Raw genomic sequence first — 24,420 nt, 5'->3', positions numbered from 1 at the left:
CGCTTCCCCTCTCTGAAAATCTCTTCACTGGCTCCCATTCCCTCAGCGTATCCAGTTCAAATTACTAACACTGACCTACAAGGCCATTCATAACCTGTCTCCTCCATATATCTCCCAATATCTTCCCTCATGTAATCTCCGGTCCTCCCAAGACCTCCTCCACTCCTCCACACTTATTCACTCCTCACCCAACCGCCTCCAAGACTTCTCCAGAATATCCCCCATCCTTTGGAATTCTTTGCCCCAACACGTCCGACTATCAACCACATTCGGATCCTTCAGACGGAACCTGAAAACCCATCTCTTCAGGAAAGCCTACAGCCTGCACTGACCCCGCTGCCTCCTCATCACTACCGGAGCTACCACCTCACCAACACCGGAGCTACCGCCTCACCAACACCGGAGCTCCTGCAGCCCTCAACCTACTGTCTCCTTCCCCACCATCCTGTATAATGTAAGCCCACAAGGGCAGGGTCGTCACCCATCTGTATCAGTCTGTCATTGTTTGCTTACTGTATGTGATATCTGTAACTTGTATGGTAACCCCTTCTCATGTACAGCACCATGGAATCAATGGTGCTATATAAATAGATAAATAATAATAATAATAATAATAATAATAATAATTGAAGTCTTCCCATATCTTTTGTCTCCATGTAGTACAAATGGCATGATATGATTTCTTGCCTAGAGCCCATCTTTGCAGACTTGCTTCTCCTCCAGTTTTCCTGGCAATTCCTGGCAAGGTGCCATTAAAAATAAAAGTATCTCCCATACTGTGCTCCTGAATAAATAATTGCCCCTCACTGTCCTTCCTTCATAATTTCCAATGTTGCCTCTCTCCATATTGTCCATCCCAAAACACAATCCATGTTCATAATATTCCCCCCCACACTGCCTGTCTCCATACCATCCCTCAATAATGCCAACAAACACAACATTTTACCAAAGACTATTTATTTACAGAAATATATTTTAGAAATCTAAAAATATTGCACATAGGAAAATTTACAATCCTATCTATTTGTCTATCTGCATGAAATTAGAATGTCCAGTGCATAATTCTACCCCCCAACCCCCATCCGCATAATGCATGATACAAACACTAGTGAGTCGGCAAGAGGAGCCATCCTGAAAAAAATATTTTTTTCACAGACATAATTGTATTTGACCAATCTTTAAAAATTTCAGCCAATATTTAGCAGCAGATATTAAAAAAACTAAATTAGTGATTACTAACATATATACCTTATTTTTTGGACTATAAGGCACACTTTTTTCCCAAAAATATTTGGGAGGAAAATTGTGGTGTGTCTAATAGTTTGACAGTAGCTTACCGGTGAGGGCAGAGGCGGTGGAGTGGGGTCACAGGAGGCAGGGTCTCAGCTGCAGGGAGCCAGCGGCGGAAGGAATGGGGCGATTCTGTGGGCCCTGGGTTGGGAGGAGGGGGTGTCCCGATGCTGCGAGGCAGGAGCCATTAATCTTCCGGTGGTGGGCTTCAGGAAACTGTTACCGGTGACGGCTCATGCACGGATTTAGATGGAGCCGAGATCTCAATCTGCGCATGTGCCGCCTCTGACAGTATTTTCCTGACGCCCACCGCTGAGTGATCAAGGAGCGCAGTGGGGTCTTCACTCCTACCTCTCACTGCTGGACTATAAGATGAACCCCCATTTTACATTAAGGCTGGGGACACACTTGCGAGTGTGATGTGAGAAACTCGCACAAGTCTCAAGCATAAATACCCGGCACTGCCGCCGACACTCGGGAGCAGAGTGTGTGGCTGCATAGAAATACATGTACCACACACTCCGGTCCGAGTGCCGGCAGCATTGATGCGCGAGTTTCTCACAAGTGTAACCCCGGCCTAAAAATTATTCTTTTTCCTATTTTCCTCCTTTAGATTTGGGGTGCGTCTTATGGTCCGAAAATTATGGTATGTCCTTCCTGAAGGCTAAAATATAGAGATAACATTTTTCATTCCAGTGGATAAATAATTTAATTTTCCTTTTTTTAACTTTATTATTTTGACAACAGGAAATGCAGTCATATTGATTGTCACTTTTAAATTAGACTCAGAATTGTTTTTCAATATGATTCCCCATCCAAACTGGTTCAAAGATGACAACCGATATGGTTACAATTACTGCATAAATTTTCATCCATAAAATATGTAAAAATTTCATAATTTTGTAAGTAAAGGTTACTAAACTGTTGACGAAGCCTTATGTACCTGTATATTATGGCTACAGATGGACCAACATACATGTTTTTTTCTTCTCAATTGTAGCAAAATTGTTCATGAGTCATGACTAATCAAATTTGTCAAAAATGTCACCAAAAAATTCAGATATGCCAGAATCTGATTTTTCTTCAGCAAAATGGTGCCATTTTGTAGCATTCTTTATTGGGCTTGGAAGGGGTTAAAAATAATAAAAGCTTATACTCATCTGTCACTGGCCCACCCCTCATCTGCCCTCTTGACACAGCTCCTCGCCGTGTCCCTTGCTTGCTCCCCCCAGAACGAAAAATGGCTGAAGGGGGACCAAAGGGAACAAATGGAGGACCTAGCAGAGAGCTTCACCAGGACAGGTAAAGGATGTGCCTAGGAAGATACGAGTACAGAACTGACAATTTTGTTTACCACCATCCTGTATCTCTGTTTGATTCCTTTTCTAGAGAGACTTCAGAGCTTTATTAAATGACTTTTCATGGCAATTTAGATTTGGATTATTTTTTTAAAACCAAAAATCAAAATTTGCCAACTAGTTCGAGTGAATCTACCCAAAACAAATTTCGTGAAATTCTCTTATCTCTATTCAACTGATATGGAATAGGGGAGGAAAAAATAAGATCACGTTATATTCCATAGGATGCCACATTATGCCGATACTCTCATGTAGAAAGACACATTATGGGGGCACACAAAGGTCCTACAGTTTATAATGTGGGACCATTGGGACTCTTCCACCATCATAAAACACATTGGATAGAAATCCTCCTTAAAATCCTCCAGTCTTTTCTTTTATTTTCTCCCCCTAAGTAGTCATTTTATAAAAAAAAAAAACATATAATTCCAGAGATATAGATATTTTTTATTTAGTGCTAATTTTTATGGTCTTTAACAAGATGTTATTGCTCAAGGATCCTCTGGGACGTGTCATTTGGCTTCTTTACATAATTACTCTGTGACCAACTCCCCATTGTTAAAAATCATCAAAATTTGATTTAATAAAAAAGGCCAATATCTCTAGAACCATATGGTAGATTAAAAAAACAACTGAATATTTAAAGGGAATCTGTCACCTAATTTTGACCCTATAAGCTACGGCTTATACAAAGACGTCCTCTTCCTTGCTTCCTGTCGCGGCTCCGGCGCAGGCGTACTTTGTCTGCCCTGTTGAGGGCTGAGCAAAGTACTGCAGTGCGCAGGCGCGAGAAAGGTCAGAGAGGCCTGGTGCCTGCGCACTGCAGTAATTTACGCTCCCCTCAACAGGGAGATAAAGTACGCCTGCGCAGGAGCCACGACAGGAAGCAAAGAAGAGGACGTCATCATATGAAGATGGGAGGTGCCGGACCGCAACGCCCATCAGACCGGACCGGACCGCCCCTGGGTGAGTAGAATCTAACTTATTTTTCTTATCTTTCAGGTTACATCGGGGGCTTAGTTACAGCATTACAGAATGCTGTAGATAAGCCCCTGATGGCGGTGGCCGCAGCTTATAGGGCCAAAATTAGGTGACAGATTCCCTTTAAGGGGGCAGAAGAATAAAATTAAAAGTAAAAAACTGATCACTTTTTAAGTGGTGACAAGTCCTCTTTAAATTATAGCATCAGCCTGTCCACCCTGAGGAAACCAGCCAGTTATGTTCACAAAATTCAGGACGATCAAGTTTTCGTAAAACAATTTGTAAAAAAAAAATTAAAGACAGTATGTATATGGTATATAGGGCTTCTTTCGATGTCAATCAAATGAACTGTATGAAAGGTAACATAGGAATATACACAGGACATGCTGGGAATTCGTCAAATGACTGAGAATTTTTGGGGTGATTTTCAAAAATATTTCTGTAATGTTTTAGAACTTTGTACACACCAATGAAGTTACCGATAAGGCACACCAAGGAATATCAGATTTTTTTATGTTAATTACTGTTTGAGTAAATCTCCTTGAATACCTTATTGTAGAAAGTTTTCTTTAGTGAAAGTATTTTTATAGATTTATGTCAACATATTTCTACAGCTCAAAAATATACTCAAGACAACACCCAGAATGACCCCATTCTTAAAAAAAATGTAAAAACATCATAAAACTAAATATACACACATTGTATATTTACGTGATATCTAGTACTTCTATTCTTGTTCATTTTCAATTTAATTTTTTTCTTAGAGATATAATCTGTTTGTATTTTTGCAATTCCTGCTATCTCCATATTTCTTTAATATTATGACAACATTATTTGATTTCCCTGAGGTCAAATAAATAACAGATAGATAAATTAACGAATGTTATACATATATACAGTAAAAAATTAAATATATATTTTTTTACTTTATCAACCCTTCTTGTTTTTTGATCTGAACAATCTAAATCTAAAATAGATTTGCAGACTAGATATCTATTTAGAAATGTAATTTAATTGTCACATTTTAATTTAAAAATGCAAGAAAATGAATAAATGTAACAAAATTGACTTTTTTTTCTGAAATAAAAAGAATTATTTAAAATTGCCTAATATTGATTTTCTGGATTAAAATTGACATGTTTTAGTCCATTCATATCTTATATTACTTTTTTATATGCTCTTATTGGCCAACATTTATTGAGCGACACATAATTATATCTCTGTTTGCTCTAGATTTTTTTTGTCTTCCTTAGTAAAATTGTTATTTTTTAAACGGATTTTAAATTTTAGTTCAATATTTTTACCCATTTTTTGCAGTTTTGTTGTTTTTGTGTAATTTAGTTTTTATGGAGAAAGCTATAACTTCCGTGTTAGGAGGAGATATTTTATGGCTAAATTTACAATTCATATTTAACTATTGCTGTAATTTAGTCATTGGATAATATTAATGTTTCTGAGGGGGCGTTTTTGTAATTGGAAATTCCCAGCCACATTCGCTGAGCTGTGATATGCCCAGAGAAAGGTGTTGTCCCACCTAGCCGCATATATAATTTAACCTTATTTTAGTAAATTTAATGAAGCTAAAAAAATTCTAAACCCCCCTTCAAAAATTCCGACCTTTTAATGTGTTTAAAAGTCCCTATTGCTCAATTGAAATTTAGAATATAAATGACAGCTTCCATATTTGCTACATCAGCCTTTCATAATAACAGGTTCCTACAGAACAACTACATCATCTGCCGTGCTAAGTAACTCTTAGAACCAAAAAAAGTTCAATGATTTTCATTGACCATCATTGATCCCATTCACTTCAGTCGATCTGAATACATAGATCTTCTCGTCTTTCTCTCTGGGGCCAGGCGTCCAATCCCAATAACCAACGAGTAGTGAAGTCCTCGGTACAATTGTAGGACTATCCACCAATTTTGTGATAGGGGAAAGATGACAGCTTCCAAAAAATCCACCAGGATTCACAGCGCCACGCTCCTTCTTTTTCTCCAAAATATTGCTTTAATTTCCTTGTCAATTACTTCTTGCCAGTCTTCCCTGTCAAAAAATAACGGTAAAATTGTATAGAAAAGTATAATACTATATAGCATAATATGATATATTATAAGATAATATAGTACTACATTATATACCACTGTATATTAGAACTTTATATAGTAGAGTATCTTATTATTTAATAGAGATGAGCAAACTTATTCAACTGGTATTGAATTATCTTAAAATTTTACGAAAATTCTGCTTTCTCCAGTATGCAGATTTTTGGCATTTCGCTCATAATAGAATAATAATGATAATACTTACCTGTTCCGCTGCCCCCGTAATCCGCAGTCCGTTATACGCATCCCTTCTTTCAACTTTCCCCCGTTACGTGATTCGTCATTGGCACCTTCACTCCAGTCCATGTCTTCTGATTCAACTAGGCCTTTGACACCACTGTGCACCATGATATCAGAGGTCTGGTTGAGATGTAAGCCATGGCCTGGAGTGAAGAGGATGTACAGGTTGGGGAAAAATAGAAAAGAAGAGGAGCAAAGAACCAGATTGCGGTATACTGGGGCAGCGGAACAGGTTCTATTTTTGGGGGGGAAAAAATCAGCCTATGCTTAGGATATGGCATTAATGTATGAATTACCTAAATATGAGTATTATGAAGGCGTTTCTCAATGTATATCTGGGTACAGGAGTTTATAAATGCAGTGACTGGGGCTGGGCAATAGTATTAGGCAGGAGAAGACATACATTGGTGCAACCACGAAGAGGCCCAAGAGATAAGGGGGCCCATTTCCACCTCCAAAACAGATGGAATTTTGCACTATGATGAGCTATTAAACTGTTAAACTGCTGTTCTTGAACAGGGGCCCTTTTTTTGTTTGCAAGTGGTATTAGGTACCATCATATCATATCATATGTATGGACAGCAAGTCTTTTAAAAGTTTAATCATGCACTGAAAGTGGTCTGGAACACACTAAAATGAGGGAACCTATTATTCTCCGGGGACCCTTGCATGCATATGTTGGGGGAGACAAGAGAAACAAGTGTTGGGCAGACAGGTTTAGAAGGTCTATGGCCAGCTTAAGGGATAATCCTATTCTTCACTAGGGATAGCAGCAAGAAGGTTTGGTCTTAACAGGTTGGATTCCCGGGTCACAGGTGTAGAACGGAAGCTCCACAGCAGCCCTATCCCTGGCTCAGAACCTGGAGGTTAGCACGGAATGACAAGTCCAGAGGGTGTGACAGAGGTAGCACCAGGAGTCCCTGGCAGAGGTCAAACTACAGCTGCACAAAAAAGGTGACAAATCCAAGGGGCAAGTTCAAAAAAGCTGGAGAAAATACGAGCAGGTTATAGAAAAATGATGAAGGGCAGATGCAGGCTCCAAAAAAGAAGCTGACACTCAAGACAAGGGTCAGGAGAGCACTGTCTGCCTTTAACATAAAGCTGTCATGGCACCTGATGAGAAAATTTGACTTGGGCACAGGTGGAAAAGACTAACACAGAGTCTCTAACTTTCCATCTCTGGTGGGGCCATACGTAGGATTTTCTGCACAAATATGTGGTGCACAACCTGCCTGGCAGATCAGACAAGTTGAAAGAATATGCCCTGCATAGAACCTGGTGGCATAAAACCAGTGATACAAAAGCCAAACCATTAGGATGATAGAAAAGAAAGATTTCCACAAAGGATAAAAAAACAACTTAGGGTCAAAAAGTGTACTTGATCCTCAGGACAGGAAGTGGGCATCTCAAAAATCCACCTGCTCCATGTTTTTGTCAGCTATCTTATACACGAGAATCAAGCTGAAGGATGTGGTCACTACTTGGACAACCCCTTCTTAAATGCCTTAGTGCCCCTAGTAAAAAAACAGCAAAAAACTTCAATGTACCTCTCACAACCCCTTTAAAAAGTAAAAAACAGAAATCTTCTCATGGATTTAGTCACTATTAAACTTGAAGGTACTTTAGGTTTTTGTGATCCATATAAATGGTAATAGAATGGTGTTCCTCTCCCAGCAGAAGACACTTTCTCTAATGATGTTCGCAGTGTAGCAAGTTCCAATCTCAAACTGAATTGTCCTGTTTTGCTGAATCTTTTGGAGTAGAAGAAAAAATGGCAGAGCTTCCTATTAGATACTTTTTTTAATACATAAATCAGCTACAATGAATGGACCCAAAGAAGAGGCATCTACTTCCACAAAGTAGGATTAGAAGATGCCTGGGTTACCCAGAAAGGTCCAGAGGAGACTCAAATCATGCTGTGGGTTGTTCAAAGACATAAATTGACACCTCGGGCCAAAACCAAAAATTGACCCCTTTATGCACAAGGAAAAATGGTGCCAGAAAGCATTGCAGTACGTTCAAAACTGTAGGACTAGGCCAATGAAGTATGGTAGAAAGCACATACTGTGTGGATTCATCTTCAAACCTTGAGCAAAAATGATGCTTCTAAGATATGGAAATTCAGATTTTTTAAAGTTGAATTTTCCACTTTTTGTAGAAAAGGAAATTCTGTGCAAGACTTTGCAGACACACCAAGATGTCATTATAAAGGCACGGAAACCTTATGGTGACAATATTTTGTAAAAATTGTCAAAGCATTATAAAACTCAAAAAACATGACCAAGTATTCATAGATTCCATCATGGGTGTTAAAAGCTGTCTCCATGTCTCACCTTTCCTGGGCCTCGGGTTATTGGCAACAGTTTTGTGAACATGATAGCTCTTATTAACTGGTCATACAACTTGGAGATGGGAGAAATGGGAGGGAAAACATGACCATCCTTCACTGTGAGCATGCTTAGCCTTTTATAGTCAATACAGAATCTCAAACAACAAACACCAATATATCTTCTTCAGGAAAAAAAGCCTTCTCCAAGTAGGGATGAAATTGAAGTCAAAGCATGAGTAAGACAAAAGCAGAAAGTTCAACACAATGGAGCTGACCGACTTGCATCTGAACAGTTGAGGTGCACCAGACTTTGTTGAACATGAGAGCAATTCACATACAGTAGCCAAGTGGTCAATCCAAAGTAAACAATAAGACCTTTAACCTTTAGTACAAACCATAGCAAAAGACGTTCCCTGCATCTCCATTGGCAACAAAATACGACGTAAGGAAGTTTCCTGAAGCCTTGAGGATCAATTATGGAGTAAGTCAAGTAATCTTCCTTGTCAGGCTTAGACCAGAGAATTTACCAGTATCGGAGAATGGATGAGACAATTCAGGTGTTGTTAACCCATTTGCCTGCAATAAAACTAAAGCAATAGACAAAACCTCTGCTCTGAGGACAAATGGTCATCAGTTGACATTTAGGGTTCAGGAGACTGAAAGATCTGATTAGTCAGTTCTCTTTGATATGACCTCTCAGGTCCATCCATGAGGCAGCCACTAAAGCTGAATATCATGGCCAATGGAAGAAAATCCCTCTTCATATCATGGAAGTAATGGAGTATTCAAGTTCCTCAAACACGTTACGTATAGTTGTCAAGAGAAGTTGTAGTGAGGTGTTGATGTACCATGGACATTATCGAGCCAGAGAGGTGATGGCCAGGCTCAAGCTTCTTCAGAGAGAAGCAAAATAAAATAGGCAACGTTATACTGATCTGAGTGACATTGTTCCACAAAAAGTTTTAAACAGATTGTTCGAAGAGCCCCACAAATTTTGCGATTGCATCTCTGAGGACTGGGTAAGGATTACATGTGATATGCACTACATTTAGGTGGGAGCAAGTCTTCTGAGGAACTTGAAGAGTCATTTGCTGACGTTTCACTTCTTGCACGGCTTGGTCAGTATGATCTTAAATGACACGGTAAAGTAGCATCGGCCATTTCCTTCATCACTGTAATCTGTTAGATTGGTATCCCTTGAAACAGTTGTCTAACGCAGACTAGAGAGAGGATGAGAGTATAAAGGTGCCCATCAACATAGTGGTCAGCCAAACCCTCCAAATTCAGTAAGAGTAGCCAGCTATCTTATGTGTTAGAGGGTGTGCTTACTCTCCCCTGATGATGTCAGGGGAAAAACAGATCGGCCATGTTTCATTTCAAGATGCTCAATCCATTTGTTCTTACAGGATATAAGCAGCTACAAAAAGCGTTTACCAGTAATTTATTCCCCTCAACCGAATGGATCCTGATCATTTATTGGGTAGTTGGTGGAACTTTTGGACGACAGGTGTTGAAGGTCTCTATGCAGCATAAAGGCCTTCATATTCATTGGATTTAACTCGTTCAAAACCGTCAATCTCAGTCAAATCACTCAACAGTCTGATACTTTTGGGGGCATCTTGACTTTCCCCCGAGAGATTATGTCGGGGGATTGAAGGATCCAGCAAGTTGAAATGCCAAAGTCTGATCCTTTTGTTCTCCGGGAGACTTTGGTGAACCATTTCAATCCTGGTGGCTACTTCTTAGGATCCCACTGGGAAAGGTCAATTCTTGACGTCATGATGTGGGATAATAGAGGAAGAATAGCCGTATATCTCAGATATCAATGGTGCGGAGCTATATGAGGTGGGGTTATAGCACACATTTTGTTAACACAGTTGGAAACTTTGTACGGTAAGTAGATTTGCAATATTCTGAATCCCTGTCCAAAAATTATCTCCTTCCCAGCCAAAATGTTGGAAATGACAATGTTTAGCTTTTTTCTGGCTAGTTCCTGTCTGAGATACATAAAAATAATATAGATCATGCACACTGAACGACCAGACAACACGAGAGTTTTGCCTCTACCTCATCTCTACTCCTGTTTAGAAAGCGACTTTTCCGCTTTTCTCCTTTTGAATTCTGCAATTTCGTCCGCTGTTAACCCGTGGGCATTACACCTGTGGTAGATATATATATATATTTGTCATTAGTTATCAGTAGCTCAAGCGATAAATGCTGATTTTTAAATGTTATCATCATGTTACCAATCATTATTTTCTCTAGTTGTGGGGTCATCACAAAGTGGACTGGGCCCAAAGAAAAATTTGTAACAAAGACCCCACCAGGCATGTACCATTATTAAAACACTGGGATCTCATAATTGGGCACAAGGACCTGTGGATGTTCCTCCAACACCTGGACCTGGGCATGAATGCTACTTATCCAACTCCTATTTGCACTCAGCTGCTATGCAGGGCATTGATTAAGGGCCCGTAAACTTAGACTACAGGAGAAAAAAAGAAACACCCTGCCCCACCGTAAGGTTGCATTCACATTATTAGATAAAGTGAACTTTTATCTCTTTATGTTTTTCTAAAACTTGGTTCTGCATGGTTAAAAATTAAAATTAATTTAAATTAATTAAAATTAAAATAAAAATTTAGGGGAAAAAAAACATACTCACCTACTGAGCCCCTGACACTCCTCAATAGTGCAGACTGGGTTTCCAACTAGTGTCATTACCTTGTCTTCCAGCTGAGATAGGCTATGAAATGGAGATGAAAATTGCCACCACACCCTGAACACTTTGCTGTTATGATTTAAGCCCATTTTCTGGATTCGGAACACCCCTGTCCCCCGGATGCAGTTTGTTTTAAAAAAAAAAAGTGGTATTGTTCTCACTCTTCATGGATCCAGCGCTGTTCCCAGTATCTGTTATTTTCTGTAGCGCCGATGCCATTTCGGCAAATTAGTAAGCTCAACGACTCAACCTGAATTGACGGCACAAGCTCGGAGCCGATGAGCTCAATTGGCTGCCGTAATGTCTACGTGATATCAGAACTGCAGACAATAACAGACGCCATCAGTAGAGACTCCGAGATGGACCAGAGGAGGGCGAGTAAAGGGCAAGGATTTTTTTTTAACAAACTGCAACCCTGAGGGAATAGGGTTTTCCAAAATTGGAAAAACCCTTTAAATGCCATAGTTGTATGTTGATGCATAATACACTGTTAATTACATGACACTGATGCCTTAACTTTTGTAAGGTCGCAGCTGCTCACGATTAATGTTTTTGTTATTGTGACCCCTTTACATGTGAAAGTAATGGGAGGATAGGTAGCAGTTAACAAAAAAGTTAACAGTGAGTCAGGCCCTGCTGTGGAGAGGACTTCTGGGAGGCCCACTAGGAGGCAGAGGAAGAGACCAAGAGGTAATACAATACTGGTAAGTGAAGAATCAACCTAAACTCCAGAACCCAAGAGAGGAGGAACCAGAGTTGCAGAGGTGCAATGAGAGGAAGAAGCAGCAACTGGATCACCAGCGCATAAAAGAACCATTACTCTAATGACTGGATTGCAATGATACATCTTAGTGCAAGCAACTGGACCAAGACAGGATCAGTACCAGAAGCCAGCATGTATGGCCATGTGGTCACCTGCCCATCTAGCTGAAAGCAAGAAGACTAGAGGGGAAACTGGGCAGCGCTATGTATAACAGAGATAGATCAGTAGGTCAGTATAGATCAGTGACTTACAGCTAATAGCGGCAGACCATGTAGCTCGGTGCCGCCGCCTCCCACCCGACTTTCAACTGTATCCGCCTCCAGGATGCAGATACAGCTGAAAGCAATGATGGCAGGGCGACCTGTCAGCTGATGCTCCCTCCTCCATTCTCACTGCGCACCGGACTTCTCAGAGCAGCGGCGTGATGACGTCATTACATCGCGACTACTGTGCTGGGCGGTGCAGCCCACACACTGCAGAGACCAGAGCAGCGGGAAAATGAGGGGAGGTGAGTATTTTATTTTTAATCAATGAGTACTTTATGGGACAATCTTACTATGTGGGGGATTATTTATGGGGCCATCATACTATGTGGAGGATTATTTGTGGGGCCATCATACTATGTGGAAGGCTTCATACCATGTGAAGGATTATTTGTGGGGTCATCATACTATGTGGAGGATTATTTGTGGGGCCATCATACTATGTGGAGGATTATTTGTGGGACCATCATACCATGTGAAGGATTATTTGTGGGGCCATCATACTATGTGGAGGATTATTTGTGGGGCCATCATACTATGTGGAAGGCTATTTATGGGCCATCATACCATGTGAAGGATTATGTGTGGGGCCATCATACTATATGGAGGCCTATTTATGAGGCCATCATGCTATGTAGAGGATTATTTTTGAGGCCATCATACTATTTATTTATTTATTCATTTTACTCACTTATATAGTATACACTTGCATGTATATAGCGCCATTAATTCCATGGTATTTTACATACATAGTAATCACTGGCCCTAATGGGGCTCCCGATCTAGGTTCCCTATCAGTATGTCTTTGAAGAGTCGGAGGAAACTGGAGAACCTGGAGGAAATTGACACACACAAGGGGAAAAAATACAAACTTCTTGCTGATGTGGAGGGTTGTTTTGGGGCCACTATACTGTGAGGAGGTTTGTTTTGGGGTCCATTATACTATCTGGGGGGCTATGTGGGGATCATTATAGTGTGTGGGAACACTAAGAGGCTTCAATAGGGGCAAAACTACTTTGTAAGAGCTGCGAAATTGTAGTATATGCTCTTCTCTGACCTCACGAAATATTTGTTTTTTTTGGATGGAGGACCAAATTAGGACATGTGCTACGGTGCCCCGTGAGTTCTATGTATGTCCCCTTTATAGATTATTTGTAAGCAACGCTTGGCCTAGTTTAAGAAAAAAGTAATGGTAGATATACAAAATGCCTCACTATTGAGATCACTTATAATGTGGTAGACATTTTTTTCTTAAAAATTATCTTCTTTGGATAATCGCTACTTGTCAAAAGGGTCAATCACAAATCAATCACAAACTGCTCCATTCTGGAACTATCATTTGTAATCTGTGAGGAAACCTGTATGTGTCTGGTTTCCTTGCAGTGCCTCCACGGGGGAACGGAAGCATTACACAGTGCTCATGATATCAATGGGTTGTCTAAGTAATTTAGGATGGGTCAGGTCCTCCAGATCGAGAGATGCTCTTGGTAATTGCTCTACACTCTGGAAAAAAAGGGTCCTACTCCTTAGCAGCAAGACCCCACTCTTAACTCAGGATTTCCTGATAGTATCTAAAAATATGTTTTCTAAATTCACCGGTGTGCGGATCAGGGTACGACCGCTATTTACCCCAAAGTTTCCTTTAGTGATGGGACAGAGGAAACATGAAATCCTTTGCCCATCAACCCCAGCATTGGAGGACAAGAAGGTGAAGCTAAGTAGTGGATAACCTCTTTAAAGAGACCGCAAATCTGGGTCCTTAACTAGAACCTTTACCCCTTGGTCTCTCCTTCCCTCCCCCTCCTGAAGACCTCTCCTCAAGTCTCTCACTTTGCACTAATGAGGGGTAAGAACCCCAAATCAGTTGATTCTAAGTCATGTGGCGAGGCCCTTCAACCCTTCCAGGACTTGGCAATTTTTCATTTTTGAGTTTTCCTTTTTCCCGCAGCTTCTTCCGTTACTTTTTTCTTGATGTCTTGTTTTTTGCAGGATGACTTGTAGCTTTGAATGATAACATTCATTTTACCATATAATCTACGAAAAAATTTCAAGTGCCGTGAAGTCAGAAGTTTGTCCAAAAATTTTTTATTTTGGTGTCACCATTTTCCTAGACCCCTAACTTTTTTAGTTTTTCATTGAAGAAGGCGTGTGAAAGTTTGATTTCTGCACCGCAATACTAATTTGGGGTAAATATGATGTTGACATTACCGCCTTTACTAATGATGACTACTGCAAATGTTAGTGTATGGTATTATTCTTCAGTCACTGTATTTCCATCTTACTATTCAGCAACTCTATTGTGGTATTATTATTATTATTATTATTATTATTATTATTGTTATTATTATTCTTCAGTCACTGTATTTCAGGATTACTATTCAGCCACTCTATTGTGGTATTATTATTAATATTATTATTATTATTCAGTCACTGTATTTCAGTATTACTATTCAGCCACTCTATTGTGATATTATTATTATTATTATTATTATTATTATTCTGTCACTGTATTTCAGTATTACTATTCAGCCACTCTATTGTGATATTATTATTATTATTATTATTATTATTATTATTATTCTGTCACTGTATTTCAGTATTACTATTCAGCCACTCTATTGTGGTATTATTATTATTATTATTATTCAGTCACTGTATTTCCGTCTTACCATTCAGCCACTCTATTGTGGTATTATTATTATTCAGTCACTGTATTTCCGTATTATTATTATTCTGTCACTGTATTTCAGTATTACTATTCAGCCACTCTATTGTGGTATTATTATTATTATTATTATTCAGTCACTGTATTTCCATCTTACTATTCAGCCACTCTATTGTGGTATTATTATTATTCAGTCACTGTATTTCCGTATTATTATTATTCTGTCACTGTATTTCAGTATTACTATTCAGCCACTCTATTGTGGTATTATTATTATTATTATTATTATTATTATTCTGTCACTGTATTTCCATCTTACTATTCAGCCACTCTATTGTGGTATTATTATTATAATTCAGTCACTGTATTTCCGTATTATTATTATTCTGTCACTGTATTTCAGTATTAATATTCAGCCACTCTCTTGTGGTATTATTATTATTCAGTCACTGTATTTTCATATTATTCAGCCACTCTACTGTGGTATTATTATTCTTCAGTTGCTGTATTATTATTATTTATTTATATAGCACCATTGATTCCATGGTGCTGTACATGAGGAGGGGTTACATACAACTTACAGTAAACTAACAATCACAGACTGATACAGAGGGGCGAGGACCCTGCCTTTGCGGGCTTACATTCTACAGGTATTGTGGTATATTTATTCAGTCATTATATTGTTATATTTTGAGTCACGGTATTACAATATTATTATTCAGTCAGTGCATTGCGGTATTTTTATTCAGTCACGATATTGTTATATTATTAGTCACTGTATTATGGTGTTATTATTCAGTCACTTTATTGGAGTATTTTTATTCTGTCAATTTATTGTTATATTATTAGTCACTGTATTGCGGTATTATTTTCCAGTCACTATATTTCTGTATTAGTATTCAGTCATTATATTGCAGCATTTTTAATCAGTTACTGTATTGCAGTATTATTAGACACTATATTGCAGTATTATTATTCAGTCACTCTACTGCGAATTTTATTATTCGGTCACTTTGACACATCCTTTCAGTGGTTGTTTGGGGCTACCATTGAAGTGGCAGTATCATTCACTCATAATATGTTGGTTCTCATCAGCTGCTATCTAGTGTTACCATTCAGTCACTGTATGGTGATATTATTCATTCACTGTCTGGCTCTCATAGTCAAGCATTGTATGACAGTATTATTCAGTCACTGAATGGCATTCTCATTCACTCCTAGCTTTTTGCTTCTATTCCGTCTCAGTCTGGTGTTACCATTCAGCTACATTATGGTGGCATTATTCATTCACTGTATGGTTATAATATTCAATTTTTATAGCAGTATTATTCAATCACTGTGTAGCAGCATATGTCAGGCACTTTATGGTGATAATATTTAGTTACTGTGTAATTATACCAATAAATGCTTGTAGCATTCAGTGACTTTAATTGGAATTTAGTAAGTGTATGGCAGTATTATTTAATCACTGTATGGTAGTACTATTTAGCATAATTGGTCAGCCATTGTACTGCTCTGGTATTCAGTCACAGTATGTTGGCATCATTCAGTCACTTATATCATGGCTCTATTCCATGGCTGTATAGCATTACCATTCAGTCACTGTATTGTAGCATTATTCCACCATTGTATGGTAGTAGTATTCACTGATTATATGGAATTAGTATTCTGTCACTGTGTGGCACTAGTATTTAGTCTGTTTAGCAGTATTACTCTGTAGTAATACTGATCTATGTTGGTATTGTTCGGTCACACTATTGAAGTATTAGTCACAGTATGGTAGTGTTTTCCAGTCAATGTATAGCAGTATACATCTGTCATATTGCAATATTAATCATATGTCTTTGTAAAGCAATATTATTCAGTCACTGTATGGCAATATTATTCAGTCACTGTATGATAGTATTATTCAGTTACTGTATGGTGGAATTATTCAGTCACTGTATGGCGGCATTATTCAGTCAAGGTATGGTAGTATTAGTCAGTATAAGGTGACATTATTCAGTCAGTGGATAGTTGTATTAGTCTGTATGGTGGCATTATTAAGCCACTAGATTGTAGTATTAGTCACTGTATGACAGTATTATTCAGTCACTGGATGGTAGTATTAGTCACTATATGGCGGCATTATTCAGTCCCTGGATGGTAGTAATAATTAGACAGTATGTTAGTATTCAGTTACTCTACGATGGTATTATTCTGTCACTGTATGATAGTATTAGTCATTATATTGTATTATTCAGTCACTTTATGGTGGTATTAGTATCTGTATGGAGGTATTAATCGGTCATGCTATGGTAGTATTACTCACTATACGGTAGTATTATTTATTTAGTCACTTAATGATAATATTAGTATCTATGTGGCGGTATTAGTCACGGTATAGTAGTGTTAGTCACTATATGGTGGTATTAATCAGTAATGGGATGGTAGTATTAGTCTCTGTATGGCGCTATTATTCAGGATTTATATAAAATCATGAAAACATCACATTATTTTTTTTTTTACTGACAGGAAAAAAAAAGTGGCCGACGTTTATGGACTGTCCAGGGGTTTCTGGAGGGTTTAAGGCCCGTTGGTGACATGTAACATTGGGTTTTGGACTTTGTCAGCTGGTGATTCCGGATCCATCAAAACTTAAGAAAAGTTTTCCTGCAACTTCCTCATGAATAGTCAGCAGCACTCGGCAGGCGGCTCGTAACTTCTGGGGTCTGCGTACTCACAATGAAATGTTTGTCAGTATATTTACATATCAGGCGGCTCCCCGCGACTTGCGCTTTGTTGAACCGCTTCTCTTATTATGTTGATCGCTGTATTTATTCGCCCTCGTTGTCATTTTTCTTTCTCCCTTTTTTTCCATCTTTTTACTTGCAATTATCCAGTTAGAGCGAGGCAAGCAGTTTCCTTTGCAGGGAGATATTACGCTAATAAAGAGAATTTATTGTGTTCCATAAAAGCGATACCTTCGAGACGCGGCCGTGAATCTGAATACGCTCCATGTTTTTTTTTATGACGGGCCATAAGCTGCTCAGACATCCTCCCGAGAAGGTGTTTGGGATGCAAAACAAACTGCTGAAATCCCGGCGTCTGTAATAATATCGCTATATATAATGAAAGGCCAAGTAAAAACAGCAATTCACAAATATTTTCTGATGTGAAAAATGAGTGGGCAGGATGAACAGCGAGATTTACTGGAACGATCAGGAAAATGTGACCCGTCACTTGCTATGAATATACATCTCTCTTACCTGGCATAAATCCCGCTGTTCTCCTGAATCCGGCGATGTTTTTCTTTTGTTTCTGCTCCTCTCCGTTCCTGAGATATGGCCCTATCTTCCCTGCATGGAAATTTTGTCTTGTTATACAATAGGGTGTTGCCCACAGATCTATTGTGGGTGTGTTTTAGAGGACCACACCCACTTGGCTAACAAGAGCAGATTTATAGAGAGAGAAGAAGGGGCCGTATCTCAGGAACGGAAAGGCGCAGGAAAAAAAGAAAAACAGCGCCAGATTCAGGAGAACAGCGGCGTTTACACCAGGTAACAAAATTGCATATTTGTAGCAAAGGGGCGATAAAGCTTTAATGGTCAGTAGATGACTGTAAATAAAGGTGCCAGTTATTTTAGGGTTATTTGACAACTCACCGCCAGTAAAGTAAAAGTGTCATCCTCACAATTATCGCTTAAAGTGACATCTGGTCCAATTGGGTTCTATGGTCAGTATTCAATAAGGTGTGAGTTACAGTAATGCTGCAATTTTACCGCGACTCATAGATGACCAAATGGCGCCATGTAGTCCTCAGAATTATGCTACTTCTTTAGTCTCACATGCTAAAGGGCAACTACAAATGGTCTAGCACCTGAGGCTTTTGAGCACAAGGTATCCTTATATTAAGTGTATAGCAGCATTATTTATGCCGTTACTGTATGTACAAGATAGAGTTGGTATTTGGTTATTGTATGTCAGTATTATTATGAGTATCATATGGCAGTATTTATTTGGCAATGTATGCCACTGTCTATTATTTTGCAGTGTAAGGTAATACTATTCTGTATATCAATGCTATCCAGGTAATAGTATGGTATTTGGACAACATATGATGATATTTTTCTTCATCATGGTGTTTCATCATGGTCCCCAACCCCACTGTATGGGCACTTGGCATAATTCACTTGATTCACGCTGTACAGAAAAAAAGCAGCATCTCATCATTCATTAACCAAACTAACCAGTTTATTATTATACTAGATGGTAGCCTGATTCTGACGCATCGGGTATTCTCGAATATGTATGTAGTTTATTTATGAAGATTTCAGAATAATGCAATTTATACACAGGATTCGGTCGGCCGCGAGCAATTAGTGAAGCCAGGGCCGGCTCCAGGTTTTTGAGGGCCCCGGGCGAAAGAGTCTGACAGCCCACGTAGCATATAACACAGCCCATGTAGTATATAGCACAGCCACGTAGTATATAGCACAGCCACGTAGTATATTGCCCAGCCACGTAGTATATTGCCCAGCCACGTAGTATATAGCACAGCGACGTAGTATATAACACAGGCCATGTAGTATACAGCAATGTGGGCACCATATCCCTGTTAAAAAATTAATTAAAATAAAAAATAGCTATATACTCACCTTCCGGCGGCCCCCGGATCCAGCCCAGGCGTTTAGCAATGTTCCTCGCAATGCTCCATTCCCAGTAATACCTTGTGGCAATAACCACTGATGATTTAGCAGTTTCGGGGCAATATACTACTTGAGTGGGCAATATACTACATGACTGGACAATATACTACGTGGCTGGGCAATATACTACGTGACTGGGCAATATACTACGTGGCTGGGCAATATACTACGTGGCTGGGCAATATACTACGTGGCTGGGCAATATACTACGTGACTGGGCAATATACTACGTGACTGGGCAATATACTACGTGACTGGGCAATATACTACATGGCTGGGCAATATACTACGTGGCTGGCCAATATACTACATGGCTGGGCAATATACTACGTGACTGGGCAATATACTACGTGGCTGGCCAATATACTACATGGCTGGGCAATATACTACGTGGCTGGGCAATATACTACGTGACTGGGCAATATACTACGTGGCTGGGCAATATACTACGTGACTGGGCAATATACTACGTGGCTGGGCAATATACTACGTGATTGGGCAATATACTACGGCACTGGGCTATATACTACGTCACTGGGCAATATACTACGTGGCTGGGCAATATACTACGTGGCTGGGCAATATAATATGTGGCTGGGCAATATACTACGTCGCTGGGCAATATACTACATGACTGGGCAATATACTACGTGGCTGGGCAATATACTACGTGACTGGGCAATATACTACGTGGCTAGGCAATATACTACGTGGCTGGGCAATATACTACGTGACTGGCCAATATACTAAGTGACAGGGCAATATACTACATGACTGGGCAATATACTATGTGGCTGGGCAATATACTACGTGACTGGACAATATACTACGTGACTGGGCAATATACTACGTGGCTGGGTAATATACTACGTGACTGGGCAATATACTACATGACTGGGCAATATACTACGTGGCTGGGCAATATACTACGTGACTGGCCAATATACTAAGTGACAGGGCAATATACTACATGACTGGGCAATATACTACGTGGCTGGACAATATACTACGTGACTGGGCAATATACTACGTGGCTGGGTAATATACTACGTGACTGGGCAATATACTACATGACTGGGCAATATACTACGTGGCTGGGCAATATACTACGTGACTGGCCAATATACTAAGTGACAGGGCAATATACTACGTGACTGGACAATATACTACGTGACTGGGCAATATACTACGTGACTGGGCAATATACTACGTGGCTGGACAATATACTACGTGGGCTGGACAATATACTACGTGGGCTGGGCAATATACTACGTCGCTGGGCAATATACTACATGGGCTGGGCAATATGCTACGTGACTGGACAATATACTACGTGACTGGGCAATATACTACGTCACTGGGCAATATACTACGTGGCTGGGCAATATACTACGTGGCTGGACAATATACTACGTCACTGGGCAATATACTACGTGGCTGGGTAATATACTATGTGGCTGGGTAATATACTATGTGGCTGGGCAATATACTACGTGGCTGGGCAATATACTACGTGACTGGACAATATACTACGTGACTGGGCAATATACTACGTGACTGGGCAATATACTACGTCACTGGGAAATATACTACGTGGCTGGGCAATATACTACGTGGCTGGGCAATATACTACGTGGGCTGGGCAATATACTACGTGACTGGACAATATACTACGTGACTGGGCAATATACTACGTGACTGGGCAATATACTACGTGACTGGGCAATATACTACGTGGCTGGGCAATATACTACGTAGCTGGGCAATATACTACGTGACTGGACAATATACTACGTGACTGGGCAATATACTACGTGGCTGGGCAATATACTATGTGGCTGGACAATATACTACGTGACTGGGCAATATACTACGTAGCTGGGCAATATACTACGTGGCTGGGCAATATACTAAGTGGCTGGGCAATATACTACGTGGACATGCATATTCTAGAATACCCGATGCTTTAGAATCGGGCCACCATCTAGTTATATATATAAATAGAGATATAGGTAAATTTGAGAACAAAGGTAGTATAATATTTGCATGCAGGTGAAAAGTGGGTACCCCCAAAGTCAATGTTATTGGTGGGCCCTTGGCACCTCAATCCAACACTGCTTTTGGGCATTGCTTAGTGCTGCCCTACCCTATATTCGATACCTGATGCCGCATGTTCCCGACCATTTTACATCTTTGGTTCTTAGAAAATGACTTTTATTATTACTCAGGTTCATTTGGAAAGTTGTCCTAAAATCAAGACCCCAGAACCCAGTGCAAAAATGACATATGCACACTTGGTAAAGTATTTATACATACCCTGGATTTACAAATGGTGGTTTCGGTAATGGTTTAGTGAAACCATCTTTTCCTACTAACCAATACGTTTCTTCTATACCTTTGCCCTAAAGCAAAATAACAGAAAAAAAAGAATATTAGAAGCAAATCTACATCTTTCTGATCACCTGGCAGAACAGTCAGTACCGGTTATACGTTTCGGCAAGTGGCCATTCCTGTAATAATGCTGTGTATGGCGCCATCCGGTGGTCACAACTCTAAGGTGCCCAATGTATTCTAATGGGGAGGAGATTGGCGAATTCGGTCATGCAACAGCGTCATACAGAATGAATGGAGTTTGGCGGACCGGCATTTCTAACTGGCGGTATTACGCAGTGCTGTAGACACTGGTCACATCCTAATCTTACCTTTAATTCTGTCTTCCCTCTAACATCTATTTTATAGTTTTCATTTAGGGTCCGCAGCGTGGCCGCCGTGCTTTGGTTGACATGGATTCTGTAAGCTGCAAAATGGCAAATAATGTTACCAAATATTTACTATAAAAATGTCTGCTGATGTCAGTGCGTCCCTTTAAACCCTTCCCGCCACTGACAATTTTCAGTTTTTTGTGCTTTCATTTTTCCCTCTCCTTCCTGCAAGAATCATAACTTTTTTTAAATTCTCTCAACAAAACCATGTGAAAACTTGTTTTTTTAAGAGACGAGTTGCAGTTTTTTGACACCATCGATTTTACCATAAAATGTAGTAAAAAAACAAGAAAATAAAAATAGAACTGCAGTGAAATGGTGAAATAAAATGCAATATACAGTCATGGCCAAAAGTTTTGGCACCCTTTAAATTGTTCCAGAATATTATTGCAGTTACACATGCTTTGTTATATACATGTTTATGTCCTTTGTGTGTCTTGGAACAACACAAAAAAATAGAAAAAAAAAGCAAATTGGACATAATTTCACACACATCCCCAAAATTGTTGGCACCCTCAGGATAATATTTGGCTGCACCCTTTGGAATAAATAGCTGCTATCAGTCGCTTCCTATAACCATCCACAATCTTCTGACTCCTCTCAGCTGGGATCCTGGATGACTCTTCTATCACAATCTGCTCCCGGTCTCATATGTCGTCTTCTCCCAACAGCTATTGTAAGATCTCTCCACAGGTGATCAATGGGATTTAGATCCGGACTCTTTGCTGACACTTCAGAACTCTCCAGCTCTTTGTTTCCAACTATTTCTTGGGGCTTCTTGAAGTATGTTTGAGGTCATTGCCCTGCTGGAAGACCCATGACCCAGGATATAAACCCAGCTTTCTGCCACTGGGCACTACATTGCCACCCAAAATCCTTTGGTAATCTTCAGATTTTATGATGCCTTGCACACAGTCAAAGCACCCAGTGCCGGAGGCTGTAAAACAAACCCAAAACATCTTTGACCTTCCACCATAATTAACTGTAGGTACTGTGTTCTTTTCTTTGTAGGCCTCATTCCATTTTTGGTAAACAGTAGAATAAAGCTTTATTCTGGTCTCATCTGTTCACAAGACGCTTTCCCAGAAGGATTTTGGCTTACACACGTACGTTTTAGCAAAACTGCAGTCTAGCTATTTAATGTCTGTGACAGCAGTGGGGTCCTCCTGGGTCTCCTGCCACACCATTTCATTACATTCAAATGTTGACAGATAGTTTACACTGACACTGATGCACCCCACATCTGCAGGACAGCTTGAATTTCTTTGGAACTTAATTAGGCTGTTTATTCACCATCCCGACTATCCTGCATTACAACCTTTCATCAATTTTTCTATCTCAAGAGAGATTAGCTACAGTCCCTTGGGTTGTCGTTTTCTTGATTACAGTATGTTGCGTACTGTGACAAAAGAACATCCAGATCTCTGGTGATGGACTTGTAACCTTGAGATTGTTGGTATTTTTTAACAGTTTTGGTTCTCAAGTCCTCAGACAGTTCTCTTCTCCTCTTTCTGTTTTCCATGCTTAGTGTGGCACATACAGACACCTAGTTTCAGCTGTGATTTTCATAGTGCCCAAACATGTTACCTGCCACAGGTGAGTTTGAACGAGCATCAAATGATAGAAACAAATAATTAGTTGCTTACCACAATTTCGGAAAGAAAAAAACAAAACATTCTTTTCCATTGATCCGTTTGATGAGTTTCTCACATTTTTCACTCCCACACCCAATGACTTACGCAGTCCTGTTGATTCCATCCGTGACGCCGTGTTCACAGTGTCTCCAAACAGACAGTAACGCGGCATGGTGAGGCCAACGACTCCGGCTACACAAGGCCCTGGATGGGAGGACAAAGGCAGAACAATTATACTTCATTTCTCTCTGTTTTTCTAAATCCACTGTTCGGATTTCCAGTAGCCACTACTCTGATGTCAGACTGAGGAGAACTTCCTACCTGAGTGTAAACCTATCCGGATCCTGACCGGAATGTCTGGCATGTGTCTCATCTGGAAGCTGCCCACAGAGCTGAGGATATCCAGAGACATGTTGGCTATTTCAGCTGCGTGCTTATTTCCATTCCGCTTTGGAAGCCCCGAGGCCACCATGTAGGCATCACCGATGGTCTCCACCTGCAAGGAGATGTAACTTTCGTAAATAGGAGGTCTCCCACTCTGGAACTCTGTTTTTTTCTAATTGGAATCAAGTAACACCACATCTCATCTCTAGTGGCCGACGTAGCACAATTGTGCACTT

General features: G+C 39.9%; 1 protein-coding gene across 1 annotated transcript in view; it reads right to left on the bottom strand.

Annotated features, from left to right (window-relative positions):
- Window positions 1–3,561: 3,561 nt before the first annotated feature.
- LOC138671791 (retinal guanylyl cyclase 2-like) overlaps window positions 3,562–24,420 on the bottom strand; it is a 142,610-nt gene continuing 121,751 nt past the window's right edge. Inside the window, 6 exon segments of the mRNA XM_069759927.1 lie at window positions 3,562–5,675; window positions 10,371–10,462; window positions 21,721–21,806; window positions 22,107–22,201; window positions 23,906–24,004; window positions 24,122–24,296. Of these exon segments, the coding sequence (XP_069616028.1) occupies window positions 10,378–10,462; window positions 21,721–21,806; window positions 22,107–22,201; window positions 23,906–24,004; window positions 24,122–24,296 (540 nt within the window). The 3' untranslated portion in view covers window positions 3,562–5,675; window positions 10,371–10,377.

This window comes from Ranitomeya imitator, chromosome 3 (assembly GCF_032444005.1).
Source record: "Ranitomeya imitator isolate aRanImi1 chromosome 3, aRanImi1.pri, whole genome shotgun sequence".
Taxonomy (NCBI): Eukaryota; Metazoa; Chordata; class Amphibia; order Anura; family Dendrobatidae; genus Ranitomeya; species Ranitomeya imitator.
This window is presented reverse-complemented; position numbering and strand designations above follow the sequence as displayed.